The 17,783-nt window shown below is 40.9% G+C and overlaps 1 protein-coding gene across 1 annotated transcript in view; it reads left to right on the top strand.

Moving 5' to 3' along the window:
- Window positions 1-6,499: 6,499 nt before the first annotated feature.
- The window catches only part of LOC311242075 (carboxy-terminal kinesin 2-like), a gene marked incomplete at both ends in the record, with an annotated part of 48,322 nt that continues 37,038 nt past the window's right edge, over window positions 6,500-17,783 (top strand). The window contains 10 exons of the mRNA XM_084331026.1: window positions 6,500-6,508; window positions 6,719-6,793; window positions 7,505-7,558; window positions 8,725-8,812; window positions 9,744-9,960; window positions 10,550-10,716; window positions 11,350-11,513; window positions 11,875-11,988; window positions 12,720-12,809; window positions 12,851-13,048. Coding sequence (XP_084187152.1) covers window positions 6,500-6,508; window positions 6,719-6,793; window positions 7,505-7,558; window positions 8,725-8,812; window positions 9,744-9,960; window positions 10,550-10,716; window positions 11,350-11,513; window positions 11,875-11,988; window positions 12,720-12,809; window positions 12,851-13,048 — 1,176 coding nt within the window. The remainder of the gene's footprint in view (window positions 6,509-6,718; window positions 6,794-7,504; window positions 7,559-8,724; window positions 8,813-9,743; window positions 9,961-10,549; window positions 10,717-11,349; window positions 11,514-11,874; window positions 11,989-12,719; window positions 12,810-12,850; window positions 13,049-17,783) is intronic.

Below are 17,783 nucleotides of genomic sequence, written 5' to 3'. Positions count from 1 at the left end.
AACCCTGGTTCATTTCCTCGGATAGTCCGGTTGGTTTGGGGTGGTGTGAAAGCTCATTCACTCTTGCAAGTGAACCCTGCTGCGGTTCATTTGAGAATTTTTTTTTATGAGAAGACTGAAACATATGCATATAATGAAACACACAATACAGTTTTTTTTCGATTGCCTAAGCATGATTTTGAAAACGGGGCCCGGTGTTTCAAAACACACAATTAGCACAACCACACACACAATTATCAGAACACCTCAGATCCTTTGCTAAATTAAACACTTGTCAAAACCATACACTAATTTATAAAAACTACATTTTGTTACCATATGAAACACACGTTTCATATGACTTAATTCTGTTTGAACCATTTACACACACTGCTGTGCTTAACCTAAAACACATTTAGCAATTCTACTTCTCAGTGATTAGAGTACTGTAAGTGAAGTACACAGAGAATGTGCAAATATACAATAAATTCACCAAACACTACACAAGACCAATGCTGTAGACTGATGAAAATATAATTTATTTATCTACATATACCCAAATCAATGATGCAGACTGATGAAAAAAATAACATTTTCTCTCCATATACCCAAATCAATGATGCAGACTGATGAAAATATAAATGTTCTCTCCATATAACCAAATCAGTCAACATTTCAACATGGAGAATCACAACAAAACATGTCCCAGTTTTCATGCTACTATGTGCATAACACTGTAAGCTCAGCAAATATCAGACAAACATAAAATACTGTATCCAGTACAGGTTAAAATTACAGTAAAACAAAAACAATTTTGAATTTTTTTTAACAGAAAATACTAGACATTATCTCTTTTTTGCCTAGCTGGATCTGGCAAGATACTCTTTTGTTGTGATTCTCCATGTTGACATGTTTACTGATTTGGGAAAATGGGAGAAAATGTATATTTTCATCAGTCTGCATCATTGGTTGTCTTGTGTAGTGTTTGGTGAATGTAAATGTATTGTATATTTTCACGTTCTCTGTGTACAGTACTTCACTCTCCTTCCATTTTGGTTGAAGACAGGTGAACTCACCTGCTGCATTTTTATAGTGCTTAAACCTGATTGGTGTATCTACAATTAAGCAATGGTGTGTTTGTGCATCTGATGGTTGTGTTTAACCAATTGGCTCATATGTGTGGTAATTTGATATTCTGTGTCTAATGTAATGCAAGTGTGTTTAGTGTTTTGCAAATTACTGTGTGTATTGTTTTGCAAAAAGTGTGAGGCTGACATTGTAGGGGTGCAAATCTGGGCCTATATTTTGCTCCTTGAGTGTAAGGTTTTGATAATTGTGTAATACTTTTGATTTGAGTGTTTATGCAATTGAAGAAAACTGTAATGATTAAAGATGAACTGTTTATTTATTTTGTACATGCTGTGCATATGTTTGTTTGTTTGTTTATTTGCTTATGTGTATGATTCTTAACTGTTTTTATTTTGTTATTGGTGTATATGTGTGTATGTATGTACAGTATATGTATATATATATATATATATATATATATATATATATATATATATATATATATATATATAGAGGTGGGCATAGATAATTTTTTTAATCTAGATTAATCTATCTGCAATCCTGGATTTAATCTAGATTAATCTAGATTAAAATGGCTAAAAAAAAAAAGAAAAAAACCTGCCGAAGGCATTCAAAATATGTGTGTTCTACCCAAATAATGACCAGAAGTAAGTCCTTACTTTTTCTTTCCTCCTTATGTTTCTCAGGCCAGGTGGCCCATTACACCATGAGCCCATCTCCCGTTTCCAAAATGCATTACAGACTGTTTGAAAAAGCTGTTTTGCTATGATAATTGGTAATGAAATATCAAAATAATGTTCAATAAGATGTACTTGTGTTTAATAAGTTGTTTTATTCAGAAGTTAACACAAATAGATAATATTACCAGTACAGTACAGTATCTAGCACACTCTCAGGAGCAAAACAGAAAGAATCATTTCAAACTTGAACTATGTGACATGGCTTGAATCAACTGCTCCAGTGGAGTTGCTCAGTGGCCAATGGTGTCAACTGTGGTTGTACTGGGCAGCTCCCAGGTGTGAATGGAAAAGAACATCTGTGCTCAGCGAACCTACCCTGGGTAAATAAAGGTAAAAAAAAAAAAAAAAAAAAAAAAAAAAAAAAAAAAAAAATTAGATTAATGCGTTAATTATATTATCGCGCGATACTAGTATAGCGTTAACGCAGCACGTTAACGCCGTTAACGGCCCAGCTCTAATATATATATATATATGTATATATATGTGTATATACTGTATGTATATTTGTACTCCTGTTGGGGCCTCTTGGACCAGATCAATGTTTTATCTGGCTAAATAAAGGTTAAATAAATAAATAAGAAACTGATGATTTGGTCCTGTTAACTTTGAATTTTCTATGGGGACTGCCCAGATCCCTCTCATGAACCTGGACCTCACTTTGAGAACCTCTAATGATTCTAGTTATTCAGTATTCATCTCTAATTACTCTAAAATTGCGTATTTCTGTGTTTAATAATAAAAAAAAAATAAAGGGGGGCCACCCGGGCTGAAGCCCCCAATGTTTTCTAACCCTAAAAACGCCCCTGGTTGGCAATGTAAACGTATGTTTCCCATGTCAATAAAGCCCATTTTTATTGAATTGAATTGAATTGAATTGAGAGAGAGAGAGAGAGAGAGAGAGAGAGAGAGAGAGAGAGAGAGAGAGAGAGAGAGAGAGAGAGAGAGAGAGAGATCATCGATCTCCTCTCTCTACCTCTCTCTCCAACGCAGTGAGCTCTCCGTAGTATGATCATGATCATTATGATCGACTGGAATAACATTTTTTTTTTTTTACAATTTACATACTGTAGCTGTCACTTTGTTCATTAATGTTACCTAAATGTCATAATTGAATTGTGTAGAAACAACTCACCAAAATTGACTATTGCACAACTCATTTGACAAAGAAAATCGACAAAGGGGGGGGGGGGGGGGGCGCCAGTGGGTGTCTGGCCTAGGGCACCCATATGGTCAGAACAAATGCAAAAATGATAAAAGATTGGTTCCAACGCAGAGGCAAGAGACCTAAACGGGCCTATGAGAGACCTCCACTTGATTCAGGAAATACATTAATGTAACAATTTTATCATTTTTACTTTATAAGTGTTACCTGTTGGTCTGTGTGTCCCTCTGATATGAAAATATTGTTTATTCCCTACATAAATCACTGAGGTGTAACCGCTGACATCACAGGTGTCACACCTGACAGGTGTTTCTGTGATTGTGTGTTCAAAAAGCCAACTGTTGGTGTGTTGTCTGTGAGTGAGAGATAGAGGGCTGTTGTCAGTGTGACTGCCCCCACTCTGCATCCTGATTGGTGAGTCTACTGCCTCTCCAGAGCAGGTAGTGAGTGGCTCGTCAGCCCAATTGGACTCACCTGGGCAGTGAGAGCTGCCTGTATGTATATGTCCCTCGTTAACCTTCTCTCTCTCTGCTTCTCATCTCCACGAACAGGTGATCCACCAGCCTTTTGAACTATAATATTCCTACTTGCACCACACCACACTTTTTTTCACTCATCACATACATATTCATTGTTTATATAAATGATTGTTTGTTAAATAAATTACATTGTGAAATAGCTTTTCACGTGTCGACTCCCTATTTGTTACAATTTACCCGTTTGACAAATTGGGGCCTTGTTTAGTTGGTGGACCGTTCGTTGAGATTGACTTTGTTGGTTTTTGTTTGTTGTAATTTGGCCTTGTTTTGTTGAACTATTTGTTAGATTCTTGCTGGCATTTGGTTGGAGTTCCTGTTGGGACTGTTTGCTTGGCTCTGGTTCTGGAAGGGCTAATTGGAAGGGTTAATTGTAGGGATGTCCGATATTATCGGCCTACCGATATTATTGGCATTAAAATGTGATATCGGAAATCTATTTTTACATTTCTATAACCTTTATTTACCCAGGCAAGCAAGTAAGAACAAATTCTGATTTTATTTATTATCAAAGGTAATGTTATATGTAATGTTAATTACCTGAAATTATTCTGTTTTTTGGGGGGGGGGGGGGGGGGGAACCCTGCATATATCGCTATCTGTTGATATCGGTATCGGAAAATTAAGAGTTGGACAATATCGGTAAAAAAGCCAATATCGACCATCCCTAGTTAATTGGTTAACTAGTGTCTGTAACATGCTAGTGTTTGTAGCCTGATTTTTAGCATCTGTTTGGAGGCTAATTGTAACTAAGTAAAATACTTAAAAAGGAATGTCTAGTAAAAGTGAATAAACTTACCATATTATGTAAGGAATACAAACATGTCTGTGTTCCCCTCTTGCAGTAGGTTGTTTTGCTGCAACTTAATTCCCATCAACTGAAGAGGGCCAACTATCTGAACAGGTTTGACATGTGTTTATATTTAAGTCTATTCCAATACCTAATATTAATAGTAAAGCCATCATCAAAGGGTATTTATTTAGTTAAAATGTGTTAAATGGCTCTACATTCTGATGGCCATCACTGATTGTTTGTTCAGTAGCATGGGTCTCCCAGTCCCTCCCTCCAGTAACCAGATTTTTTTTTCCGCAATATCCCTTCCTGTATTCTATCAGGAGGATCCTAGATATTTTTTACTTATAAGAATCTTTCAAAGACAAATTTGCTAACTGCATTGACAGATTATTTTACAGATTATTTGACCATTTTGCAGTGTAGAGTTCTATCCTGACTATAGGTGATGTTGGGATGGGATACCATAACATTTATTTTATTCTTACTGCAGAACAGGTGGGACTGGGAGAGCCATCTTACTTACCAACATCTGTAAGTGATGGCTGTTGGATTGTAGAGCTATTTTAACATAACAAAATATATACCACTTGCAGCACCTTAATGCCTTGCTAACTCGCTCCCAGCGCCTTCATGTTAATTTGTGCGATGTCACTTTCTCTCATGTGAAGGCTGCTCCTGTATACAGTCCCAAAGGAGGCTTATTGAACCCCTCACCAAGTGCCATCTTAGAAAATGTTTTTATGTTCCACTTAAAATGGGTCAGGATATCTATTAGACGAGGGATATTTTTAATACATATATTTGTTAGGGCTGTAATGAAAAAAAAGAAGGTCCTTAAACATTTACAATTATCCTCTTCCAAATTTATTTTTTTCCCTTTTGTTTAATTTGTGGTATGGTTACTGCTATTGGCATAATGTTTAGGACCTTGGTTTATTAGGTTGTTACTGTTATTGGCATAATCAAGATGTATTGCATCCATACATGCACCTTTCCCCGGTACAGTACAGCTCGATACACACAATTGTTAAGGGGATGCAGACCAGAGAGACTTTCGTCTTGTTTACAATCAGGGACCCCCATTTTCAATTCATCAGGACATGCATGACATACAGATAGACAGTACTGCTACATCTACACATTTTTAGAGTATATACATTTGACTAAGAAACTGTACATTGGATGAGGTTGGTAGGTGGAGGGTAACTGTACATTGGATGAGGTTGGTAGGGGGTGGGCGGTGGAGGCTAACATTGGATTATTGACGAAACCTTACTTGGTCCCAAGATGCTGAACGTGTTTTCGTTGTGCTGTGTGATGACGATACATTTGAATCTAATCTTATTTACCCGTACGTTACTATTGGCCACTCGTGTTATGAAACTAAATGCACAGTGATTAATATCTCACGTTGTCACTTGTTGTTTCAGAAACTGGGTTTGGACATTTACGGGGGCCAGTTTCGAATAGCGGTCTCCTAATTGCAGTGCTCCTTGAGAGTGGTTTTGAAAGTGGGTAGTGATTCACATTCCTTTACAGCTGTGGGTAGGGCGTTTCACATTGATGTGGCATAATTGCGAAACGTGTTTAGTCCCTTGTTTGAGCAGAATCTGGGTTGAACATGATTTGTGGAGCTCCCTCTGGTGTCGTGGTATTCAATGACATTTGGGACATGGGTAATCTTGGTAGTGTATCTTGTAGACGAGGCCCATTGCAAGCTGCTGTACTGTCGTCTACTCTAAGCCATCCTAGGATGTCGAAATGGGCAGGGGTGAGGTGGGTTCTAGGATTAAGGTCAAGCAGTAGTCTGACCTGTTTGTTTTGTGATGTTTGTAGTCTTTGTTTTGTGCCTTTGAGGTGCAAGCATAGTCATACCCTTGAATGAGTGCTCCTGTTAGTCTTCAGGGTATTCTTACCAGAGAGGAGATCTAGTGGTTTGTGTTGAATCACACACTCTTGACAACAGTGCAGATCACAACCTGCTGAAGGACTTGGAAACGGGTGCTTCTTTTCGGTGCATATCCGTGTTCCAGTCCCCATCAGAATTTTTCCTACATCTTCAACCCCAGCTAAACACCCATCCAGTGTATCATAAAAGCCACTCTGTTCTGGTGGTCTGTAGAATGTAGATTGTGCTGACTAGTACAGTCTTAGCCCTTTCGAACAAAACTTCAACCTATACTGTTTCAATTGCATTATGATTCAGGTCGGTACGCTTAATGCATTTGGTCTCTTTGTGTATGTACCTGCAGACATCACTTCCATACCTGTTCTATTTTTGACGATTGACTACTCTTCAAGATGAGCAACGTTAAGGAGGTTGAGCTCATTTTTATATGCGCTATAGAAAAGCGAACGTAAAAAATGAAATGGCTGTGTACGTGTTAAGGCTAAGAGTTTGTTTTTCTCTTTCCAGAACGTGTCCCGGTTACCTGTGATGTCTGGCAAAAGGACCCTGGTGGCCACCAACACTGACCCCCAACCAGCTAATGTTAGTTGGGAGTGGGACTATAATCTATAGACATACAAACACCTGTGTCGGGACTTTTTATATCTGTTAAAGTCGTCATACATGGATTCCACCATATTGTATCTAGTACCAGTTATGTTATTACTATATCTCTTTTTATCTTATCAAACCTTTATTTAAACTATAAAGGCAACTGAGGTTTCCATCTACGGTCAAGTCGAGTGTACTACAGAAATAAGCACATCAAATCGCATGGCATATAAAATCTATTGCTGCTGTATTGTTCAAAACTGTTTTAATTTTGTTTTTGCAGAAGAGGATGCGCAAGGTCGGAGCCTACAGCCAGTGTCGCCCCTGTGGCGTCTAACAAGCCGCGTATTTGTAAGTCAACCTAAGATTTTCTCAAACTATTTTGAGTTCCTTCGTCTTTCCCTTATTTCTCTTCTGCTTGTTTTGATGCTGTGAAGCCAGAGAATTGAGATTTTGGACATCACATTCTTACTGCGAATGCTGATCTAGAGTTGGTTCCAACCTTGTTACCTTAACTACGGTCATGTCGCGAATTTCCCCTGTGCACTGACCCAAGACCAGCACTCTTGTGTGCTTTGTCGACGTAGACCCAGGTTGTTGTGCACCAAGAACCACTCGGCGTGTCTTGATTTCCTCTGTCTTGCAGTACAACTTGTGAACAGAAATGTGAACTCCTCTGCTCTCTCTCCTTGTCTCGTGTAGCCAAGCCGGTCCGGCCTCCACGCGCTGCTGCCGTCGTTGCTGGTCCTTCCGGGGGTGAGATGACATCAGACTTGTGTAATGTTTTGAATGTGTGGCGGGTCGGGTTCCACATCCGTTCCTGGTTTTGGTCATGTAGATTATAGTGAGCGGGCCCCATCACAATTATTAAACGAATCAATGATTTCTCCCACCCCTACTGAAACGTGTGACCCAGATGTCCTGGTCACAGAAGGTTAACTATTATGCGTGTCTACTTTGCTTATAACTAGGGCTGCAACTTAACGATTATTTTGGTAGTCGACTATCTGTCGATTTCTGTCACACCCTCCATCTCTGCTTCCTGTGGGTGCGGCTCTTAGCAGACTTCTTAGCTTAACATAACAGACCGACAGTAAGTTTGGGGGAACTAATGGGATAACTGGTGGGGTTGCAACAAAAGTGCAACTAGGGCTAAAAACACAATGAAATAATAATATATCCTTCTTAGCAGACTTCTTAGCTTAACATCCCAGGGAACTAATGGGATAACTGGGGAAGTTGTTTGCTCCTGACAGAGTCTCAAAGTCTGGGGTGATGGTAGACAAAGCAACTCTGAGGTCATGCTCAATGTCCAATCTGTTCCTCTGCTTTGTCTTCAGCTGGACCAGAGCTGAGAAGCTACTTTCACAAAGATGGGTAGTGCAAAAAAAATAATCTGCGTCGACGAGTTTGTATGATCGTCGTCAATTATGTAGACTAATCGTTGCAGCCCTACTTATAACACAAGTGAGCTGGACGCTCTTTCCATCAGACTTGATGGTAACTCTGTAGGACTGTCTTTGTCACTTTTAGAGTAACATGGGTCTGAACTTGAGTTGTAGAAAAACTTGTTACTCATGTCTTTCTGTAGTAGTTGGTGGTATTTCTGAAAACACATTGGGTCCATAGCCCGAAGTCTTGTGTAGTACATGTCAAAATTGTATAAGTCTGTTCGGAAATGAGTGATTGGGAGAGATTTTGGTTATAAAAAAACTAGGCTGCAGAAAACGTTTTCCTCTGACTCCAATGCATTCTGCGGAAATTTCTCTTCCCGTTTGCGCTCATGACTTTTCACCTAGATCCCTGATTCCAGACTCATTGGTTACAACTAGGGATGGGCATTTTATTAAAAAAAAAATCCAGTTGATCGCATGATGTACTCGAGTAGTGATAGATTACTCTTGTCTTCTCTCCTCCTACAGCAAGTTGTTGACGCACACACGCTGCTTGCAGTGCCCTCATTGCCCCTCCCCCTCACAGACCCATCTGTCAACATTCGCTCTGAAGATAGTGTGGTACCATTTGACTGGCATATTGGTTATGAAATGCCGTCAATGGTACCACAATAGCAAGCATGCAGTTCCCCTTTTAACATCACTGAAGCATTAAACAAAATGGCCCAGTAAACTTTCACTTTAGTTTAATACACAGCATTGTCTAATGTTATCTAGCTGGCTAGCTACTGATTATAACATCATTGGCGTTTGGTTTTTGCAGCCGTTGGCTAACGTTGGCTACCTAGCAACTGTAGCTAACTAATACGGGCTATGCTGGCTGGCTACCTTAATTTGGAATGGAGTGGAGCTAACTAACTGTACAAATCGTGATTGTTGGCTGAGACTATTTTGTACGGCTGGCTGTTGTGGATTCGGGTAGCTAGCTGGCTGGCAGTTCATAGTGCAGTAGCTGGCTGGCTGTTGTTGGCTGAAAGATCGCATTTTCTCATAGCCGTGAGTAATCTGTCAATCGATTACTCACGCCCATCCCTAGTTACAACCCTGTCCAATAATTTTCAAGATCGCCAAATGATCGGCAGAGGCTCGGGAGTGGTATTTGAAAAAATAGTCTGCCGTGTACTTCGGCGCACCTCTCATATCGGCATGTAACTCGCGAACCGCTGAACGGATTTCGGCAATCGACGGGCAACAAATGGGGATTTAATTCGATCTATATATTGTATTAAAAATATGCACACCCGAGCCGCTAGAGGTCGGCAAAGTGGCACGTCGTGCCAGTGTGCAAATCGTCCTCAAGAGGGGCCAGGCCGTTGCATGTTAAGAGGTTAATCTGTAGAAGACATTTGTAGGCTGGATCATCTACAGCACAGAATTTACACATGTACCATTTGGCGATTGCACTAGGGCCATGTTGTGGTTTAGATGAGATTCAGATTAATTGTTCAACCCTAATTAATTGATGGGATGGTGTAATTTATCTTCAGCCACAGGTGTTGGTGGTGCGGCCGGGGGGGCCACCCGCAGGCATGCCTGGGACCTGAAGGGTAAGATCACAGACATGAAACTGAAGATCCTGACCTACCAGGGGAACATGGGCTCTCTCACGGAGGCCAACGAGAAGCTGACCGCTTCTACGGCCCAGACCTGGCAGATGGTCATCAAAAAGGAGCTAGATGTTAAACTACTCCAGACCCAACTTGGGTAAACCTCTGCATTTTGTAGTTTATTTTCACATTAGATTCACATGTATTATCATTATACAGCAGTACAACAACAAAGTTTGGCATCCAACCAGAGTGCAAATGTAACCGTAAAGTGCAATAGTAATATAGAATGTACATGTGATTAAACTGAGTATAAAATATATATATTGGTGCTAATCTGATGTATTTACAGAGTTGTATTAATATGTATAAATAAAGACACTATGGTAGTAAGTCATACTGACCAGCAGCGTAACTAGTAAATATATTAGGGATGGGTGTGAATAATCAATTACTTAATAGGCTCAGTTTCAACGTAACTTAAGTGGTTTTTGAGGGTGCTCTATTCTTTAAATATTTTTTTTTATTTAGATTTGTTTACCACCAAGTACCGGTTTGTGTGAAACAAAACTCTCTGACATCCTGCAAGGTGTGAATAGTTGCAGGGAGCGATAGAGCATGGATAGTACACCTGTTGGGTGTGAACATCTGCTAGCTTAGCATTATCCAACCGATAACAGCGGTTGGTGTTTGTGCGAAGATGGGGATAATCAACGGCAGCTGGTGTGGTCCTTGTCCTCTTTCAGTCACAAAGAGGAGGAGCTACAGCCTCTGTTGGGGGTGAGGGAGCAGCTGCAGCAGGTGACAGGGGAATGTGAGGAGCTTCAGCGGGCCAACGCCAGCCTGCAGGGAGCAACACCGGGTCCTTCAGACCCTAATGGACAGCCTGGTGACAGAGCTCCACCATGTCAAGGTACATACTTGTCCTTATCTGTCCTATTCCATGTGGCTATTCATGTTTTCCCTGTGTTCACATGAATTTCTGTGCTGAAACGTGTTATTTATAAACGAATGCTCCTATTCAAATTGAGCCGATGACTTGCTTACAGCACAACATAATAGGATGCATTGTGTTGCACGGTGTCTGGCTGTCTGCGGTGTATTAAAGTATTGCATTTATAATTCTCAATTTAAGGCCTTTAAAGGTATTAGTATGGTTGTGCAATTGGTATTACATTTAACTCTCTGTGGTATTAAAAAGGTATTACAATTCTTACATTTAACTTGTTGAAATCCGCAAATACCCTGTTCTATTCTGTCCTTTTCAGTCTGGACTGTTGTACCCATCACTAATGATAATGATGGTAATAAAAAAGTCAAGTCTGGCTTTATAGTTTACGAACATCCTAGGAAACATGGTGATTTTATTGGTTTCGAAAGCATGAAGACTCCGTCGGAAACGTGTATTTTAACCGGCTGTTTAAATCTCCCAAAACATGAGTCACGCAAATGATCCAATTACAATATTTTATACAGAGTTAAGAAATTGTAAAAAATCTTTAAGGGACCCCCATCTCTCCCTCCAGACCCGGATGTCTGTTCAGAGCTCGACCTTGTCGGACTGCCAGGCCACTCTGGCCGACGGCGGTGGTCTGTTCCATGGAGGACACGATGGCCCACCAGAGGGACACGATCACCCAGCAGAGCGACGAGATCCTCACCAGTGAGATGGCACGCCGCTTCCTCCACAACACCGTCCAGGAGCTCAAGGCAGGTTCACAAGACTAACGCTGTACAAAATGAGGTAGAGGGGTAGTGCAAATCTTTTGGTAATAAATGGATCAAATATGGTGTTAAAGCAGTGATTCTCAACTGGTGGGTCGCAGGGCCATTTTGAGTGGGTCGGATGTGTCGTTAAAAAAATAACTGGTCGTTTACGCCCCTCTGGTAGTCCAGTTGGTTCCCCCCCCCCCCTCTGGTAGTCCAGTTGTTGTTTCCCCCCCCTCTGGTAGTCCAGTTGTCGTGCCCCCCCCCCCCCCCCCCCGGTAGTCCAGTTTCCCCCTCCCCATATGTTTTCAACAACCAAACGGGTGCCCGGCCCCTGACTAACCAGGTCTCTTGTCCCCTGCAGGGAAACATCAGGGTCTTTTGCAGAGTGCGCCCCCCAACGGCCAGGGGTCAGATGGACCACATCCAGCTGCCTGTCCATGACAACAAGGCCCTGACACTGGCCAAGACTGAGGAGGTGAGTCTCTACCCTGGCCAACGCTTCAAATGTATTGTCGTCATGCAGTACAACGAAGAGAAGTTGTTTGGCATCCAACCAGAGTACAAATGTGCAATAGTAATATACAATGTACAGATGATCAAACTGGTTATAAAATATATATACATTGGTACTACAGAGTATGTAATAGTGCTAATCAGATGTATGTACAGAGTTGTAGTAACCCAATCATATCATAATGACATCACACATTCCAACTCTTTAAAGCCGCAATCGGTGTTTTGTGTGTTTAACCATGTAATTGGGTTATATCCTGTTGGTTTATTGATGGGAAATAAACTCTAGCAAAACATTTATGATACATTTTTATTTTCCTATCCCCACCCATTTGCTAGGCCATATACTAGGGTTGGGTGAGTAATCCATTACTCAAGCACTTATCACTAAGTGCTCGTTTGTGCCACTGAAACAGAAATCTTACTCTGAAATCCTGTGAGGTGTGAACTGAACACTTTGTTGTGTTAAACTAGTTTAGACTTACTAACATTTTAAATAGCGGGTTTTGTGTTTGTAGTTCCAAATTGTGCCAACATGTCGCACACTTCATGTAGCGTTCATAGACTATTGATGCAGACATCTCTAATGAAACCACCATGACTAATAGGCCAATACAATTGTATTCTGCTCCGTTCCTCAGGTGTTTGAGGAGATCTCTATTCTCTCTGCTGTATTCTGCTCCGTTCCCTCAGGTGTTTGAGGAGATCTCTCTGCTGTATTCTGCTCCGTTCCCTCAGGTGTTTGAGGAGATCTCTCTGCTGTATTCTGCTCCGTTCCCTCAGGTGTTTGAGGAGATATCTTGTTTTCTGCTCCGTTCCCTCAGGTGTTTGAGGAGATATCTCAGCTGGTGCAGTCAGTGCTGGATGGCTACAATGTTTGCTGCTTCGCTTACGGTCCGACGGGCAGCGGGAAGACCTTCACCATGGAGGGAGGCGAGGCGGACGAGACCAGAGGAGTCATCCCCAGAGCCGTGCGGCAGGTCTTCAAGGTGGCCCAGAGCCTCGAGGAGCGGGGCTGGGAGGTCAGTTCATGAGCTGGTTAGGTCTTTAACACCACCTGTTAGAGACCACCAACTCTTGTCTCCCTTGTATAGGTCCACAATAATGTATGGCATGCACTTGTTTAAGTCATTTATATTATGGAATTTATAGATGCTGTTAATTTGGTTGCTGGTTGTAGGGTTATATATAATGTATGGCTTGCTTCTCATCCTATATAAAATATTGTCACCTACATGGCTAGATGATGATTATATAGATATTAATATTGGATGGTTGTAGGGCATACTATATATATTGGGTTGTAGGGCTATTTATATATTTCCAAAGGTAATTTGACTATAACTGTCCTCTACAACGCTCGCATGGGCCAGTCATTTATGAAGCCTTTCCAAGTGAAGACTAACTATCTCTGATGGATCGTTGGAGCTGGTTGACTTAAGCAATCGATATTATATTGTCTTCTCATAAAAAAAATATTAGATTAGAGTCTTTTCCTGCCTTTGGTCCGCTTTGCATCTCAAATGAACAGCAGGGTTCACTTGCAAGAGTGAATGAGCTTTCACACCACCCCAAACCAACCGGACTATCCGAGGAAATTAACCAGGGTTCGATTAAATATTATTATATTTTATCATGAGCATGTCTTTGTCAGTGGACACTGGACATGGGTATGGATGGCTCCAGGTGCTGCTGCGTTAAAGTGCACATCTTCAATACCTATCTGTACTATTTAAAAGCACAGTGCAGGACACACTCAAAGGTTATCGCACCTCAGAGATGGCAGTGGACATGTATGACAGGACAAAGGCCATATGTAATGGCCTTGGGATTGAGGAACATACTACCAGCCAAAGGAGGAAGCAGAAAAGGATGGACGAGTATGTAGTTGAGTAATCTTGTGGCACAAGCTCAGACCTCATGGAGATCAGCTGAGACAGAGACTGTTCTATCCAGTCCGACAGAATGCTGCAAGAGCTTGAGAGCAGGTTCTCATGAGTTGGAGAACAACGTATGAGAGGCATACAGGCATGTTATCCAGCCTCAGACCAGTTTCTCAGTGGAATTGCTGCAACCCCTCGCCACACATTACAATATCCAACTACTGCCAGAGGAGATCACAGTTGCAAAGTGTTTCCTGGCCAGGACAGGCAGAGATGCAGTCCCTACTATCCAAAGTGTCTTTTCCCTCCTGGATGATAATAATAATGCGCCTTTCAAGACACTAAAAAAAAAAGTCGGGGAGCTCCAGTAGCTCACCGCGTACCTCTAGCGCTATTTCGGCGCCGGGGACAACCGTGCTCGTCACGGATCTGGGGTTTAGCGAGTTCGAATCCCGGACTGCAGCCGTGCCTTTCCCAGAGTGTCTTCCCCCCCATCTGTACCCCTTCAGCCTGTTTCTGTGGGTGATTCTTGACCAGAGTAAATGCGATAAACGCAAAAAAGAGCCAGCGAAGTTTAAAAAAAAAAAAAAAAAAAAAAAGTCCACAAATCGGTGAATGAGAATTATATAGGATCAAATAAACTTGCTAAAAATCGATGTTTAAAAGTACTAAAAATCTAAAGAAAAATAACAAACCTTCAGCACAGACAATGGGGATGCTGCCAAAAAGATTATTTATTGTCATTTTTACAACGAAAAAAAAAATGCAGCCCTAGGTGCTAGCCGACAGTCCTAGATCTTAATATAAAAACAGTCCTAAACACAGTATTAAACAGCTGGAGGCGGGACACTGAGGCAGAGCTACAGAAACGTGGTACCAGCTGGGGAGAGGCGGAGAATAGGGCCCAAAGCGTGCTGGATGGAGAAGAGTCGGCCTATGCTCCGCTTTGAGTTACGGGGCCAAGAAGAAGATCAGTTGGGCTGCTCAACCCAACTCAACTTCTGGGTCGGGGTCAGTTGGACTGTCTAACCCAACTCAACTCAATATAGAATGATCTTTGTCAAATGAAATAAAAAAAATGCAGCCCTAGGTGCTAGCCGACAGTCCTAGATCTTAATATAAAAACAGTCCTAAACACGGTATTAAAAATATAAAAACAAGAGTAAGACATAAACATTAGCATAAACAGGGGAGTGTAAAAGAGAAGCACTATCCCTTAATGTTGTGCGTGCGGTGGGGGGGGGGGGGGGGGTGCAAGGGACACTGTCGACTCTTGGTCAGGGTTAGACAGTCAACTCTTGGTCAGATGATGACTTGTTGGCTGTGGCAATGACACACTTGTTCACCTGTAACAAAATAAAAACACTTATTAAAAGGTCAACATCGTAGCTGCAGGTTTCAACAAGTTACATTTAAGACTTAATACCTCTTAGAGCAAAATGTAATGCCAAATTCACACTGCAAGACATGGCCAGATTACAAGCTCTGGAATGCATGATGTGACGAATTCTCCATATTAGGGATGTGCATGACAACCAAAATCATTTTCGAATTTTTATTATAATAGTTATTTTCTGCTTCAGTTTAAATTCAGTTAAAATGTTCAGTTATTATGTTCAGTTATTATTTTTAATAGACTAAATCAAAAGGCATTGCACATAAATAGGCACTTCAGAATCGGAAGTTCAGATAATCCTTCAGAACGTTGATCAGCTCAGCTGACAGACAATAAATCAAAATGACACCATTCACCATTGTATCCTATAATAACAGCATTGCATTGGCCCATCAACCAGTTTTAATAAACAAACGGAAACAGTAGCATGTGCATCTTTTAGATAAATTAGGCTGCCTCTAAATATAAAAATTAAGTAAGAATGGTGGTTTGCTTCTCATTTAAAAAAATATATGTTAAGATAAAAATATTCGACTCGACATGAAAATCGATGTGGCGACTGTCAAGACTATTAAAAAATTCTAATATTCTAACTCATCCCTACTCCATATTAGAAAGTCAAACTGAAGGTCACTGACCTTGCTGGCAAATTGCAGAGAGTTGACAGTTTCCCCAAAGCTGTCCAGCTCCGGGGAGATGTTGACGAACATCAGCCTGCAGGGGAAATAATAAAGTTTTTTTTTTTTTTTTTTTTTTTACAGCAGTTACAGGTAAAAACAAACATGCTAAAAATATTACCACCATAAATGTTTAGCCACTGAAGCCGAAATCTGGCTCTGGCGCAAGTTGTCACACTTTACTAACATCCTCCTATATCCAGCCCCTCTGCTAAAGTTACGTCTATGACTCCTGCCCATCCCTAGTATGCATTCATGAGTCAAAATAAATGAAGAGTCCATCAAAACTGAAAGAAGTCAAGTAAGTGAAGCTTACATCTTGCTGTTCCCTCCCAAGCAGCCCTGCAGCAGGTAGGTCAGCTTGCTGCTCCTGTAGGGAATATGGCTATCCTGAAAGACAAGACCACAAACGAAGCACAAAAAAAAATTGTGGTAAATCTAACTAGTTATGAAATTTACTTGTGGATCAGTGGCGTCGTTAGCCCTGGGCTTCCGGGGCTTTAGCCCTGGATGTTTTTCTCCTAGCCCCGGATCTAAAAAAAAAAAATGTTTAATTTTTTTATTTTTTTTTGATGTCAGCATCCCCATTGTCTGTGCTGAATGTTTGTTAGTGTTTGGTATTTGTTGGTTTTTAGTACTTTTAAACATCCATTTTTAGTAAGTAGTTTTCATTTGATCCTATAATTTTTGCATTCACCGATTTGTGGACTTTTATTTTTAGTGTCCTGAAAGGCGCCTTATAAATCAAATTTATTATTATTATTATTATTAAAAATATAAAAACAAGAGTAAGCGTCTGAATGTCCCGGGCTGAATTTGTGTCCCAGTCCGCCACTGTAGTTGAGTCATCTTGTGGCACAAGCTCAGACCTCATGGAGATCAGCTGAGACGGAGACTGTTCTATCCAGTCGTCGACAGAATGCTGCAAGAGCTTGAGAGCAGGTTCTCATGAGTTGGATAAGCCATAAACATTAGCATAAACAGGGGGGTGTAAAAGAGAAGCACTATCCCTTAATGGTGTGCGTGGGGGGGGGGGGGGGGGGGTGCAAGGGAGACTGTCGACTCTTGGTCAGATGATGACTTGTTGGCTGTGGCAATGACACACTTGTTCACCTGTAACAAAATAAAAACACCGTTATTAAAAGGTCAACATCGTAGCTGCAGGTTTCAACAAGTTACATTTAAGACTTAATACCTCTTAGAGCAAAATGTAATTAAGCATTACATCACGCGCAGGAGTGGTTTGTGACCAATAAACCATGCCTAGGGGTGGTTGTTAGGCCCGAGGCGCAGCCGAGGGTCGTTAGAACCCCCCTAGGCATGGTTTATTGGTCACAAACCACGACTGCAAGTGGTGTAAAGCTTTTATACAACTGCCAGATTCATCCAACCTTATTTCTATACAATAAACACACATTAATCGAAGATTTATTGAGAACCATCCGCCAGAAAAAGTAGTTCCCACAACTACAAAAAAGACAAGTTGCCTCCATGTGGAAGCAGCTTGAAGTGCATCCAACCAACTAACACATCAAACTGTGTATTATTGGAATGATTGATTGAAAATTTTATTACCAGATGCAGAATGGGTACAATACAGTACGGCTCAATACACACAATTGTTAAGGGAATGCAGACCTACTTTCCATATAACTTCATTCTTAGATGCTTCTATATAAAGTAGGTAAAACAAATTAAAAGGTTTTCTTTGCCCTATAGGAAAAACGTTTTCTTCGCCCTATTTTTTTATTTATTTCTTTTAGCCTAAACTTAACCAGTTGGAAACCAGGGGTACAGTAAT

Source organism: Notolepis coatsorum, assembly GCF_963971535.1.
Source record: "Notolepis coatsorum genome assembly, chromosome: 15".
Classification (NCBI taxonomy): Eukaryota; Metazoa; Chordata; class Actinopteri; order Aulopiformes; family Paralepididae; genus Notolepis; species Notolepis coatsorum.
This window is presented reverse-complemented; position numbering and strand designations above follow the sequence as displayed.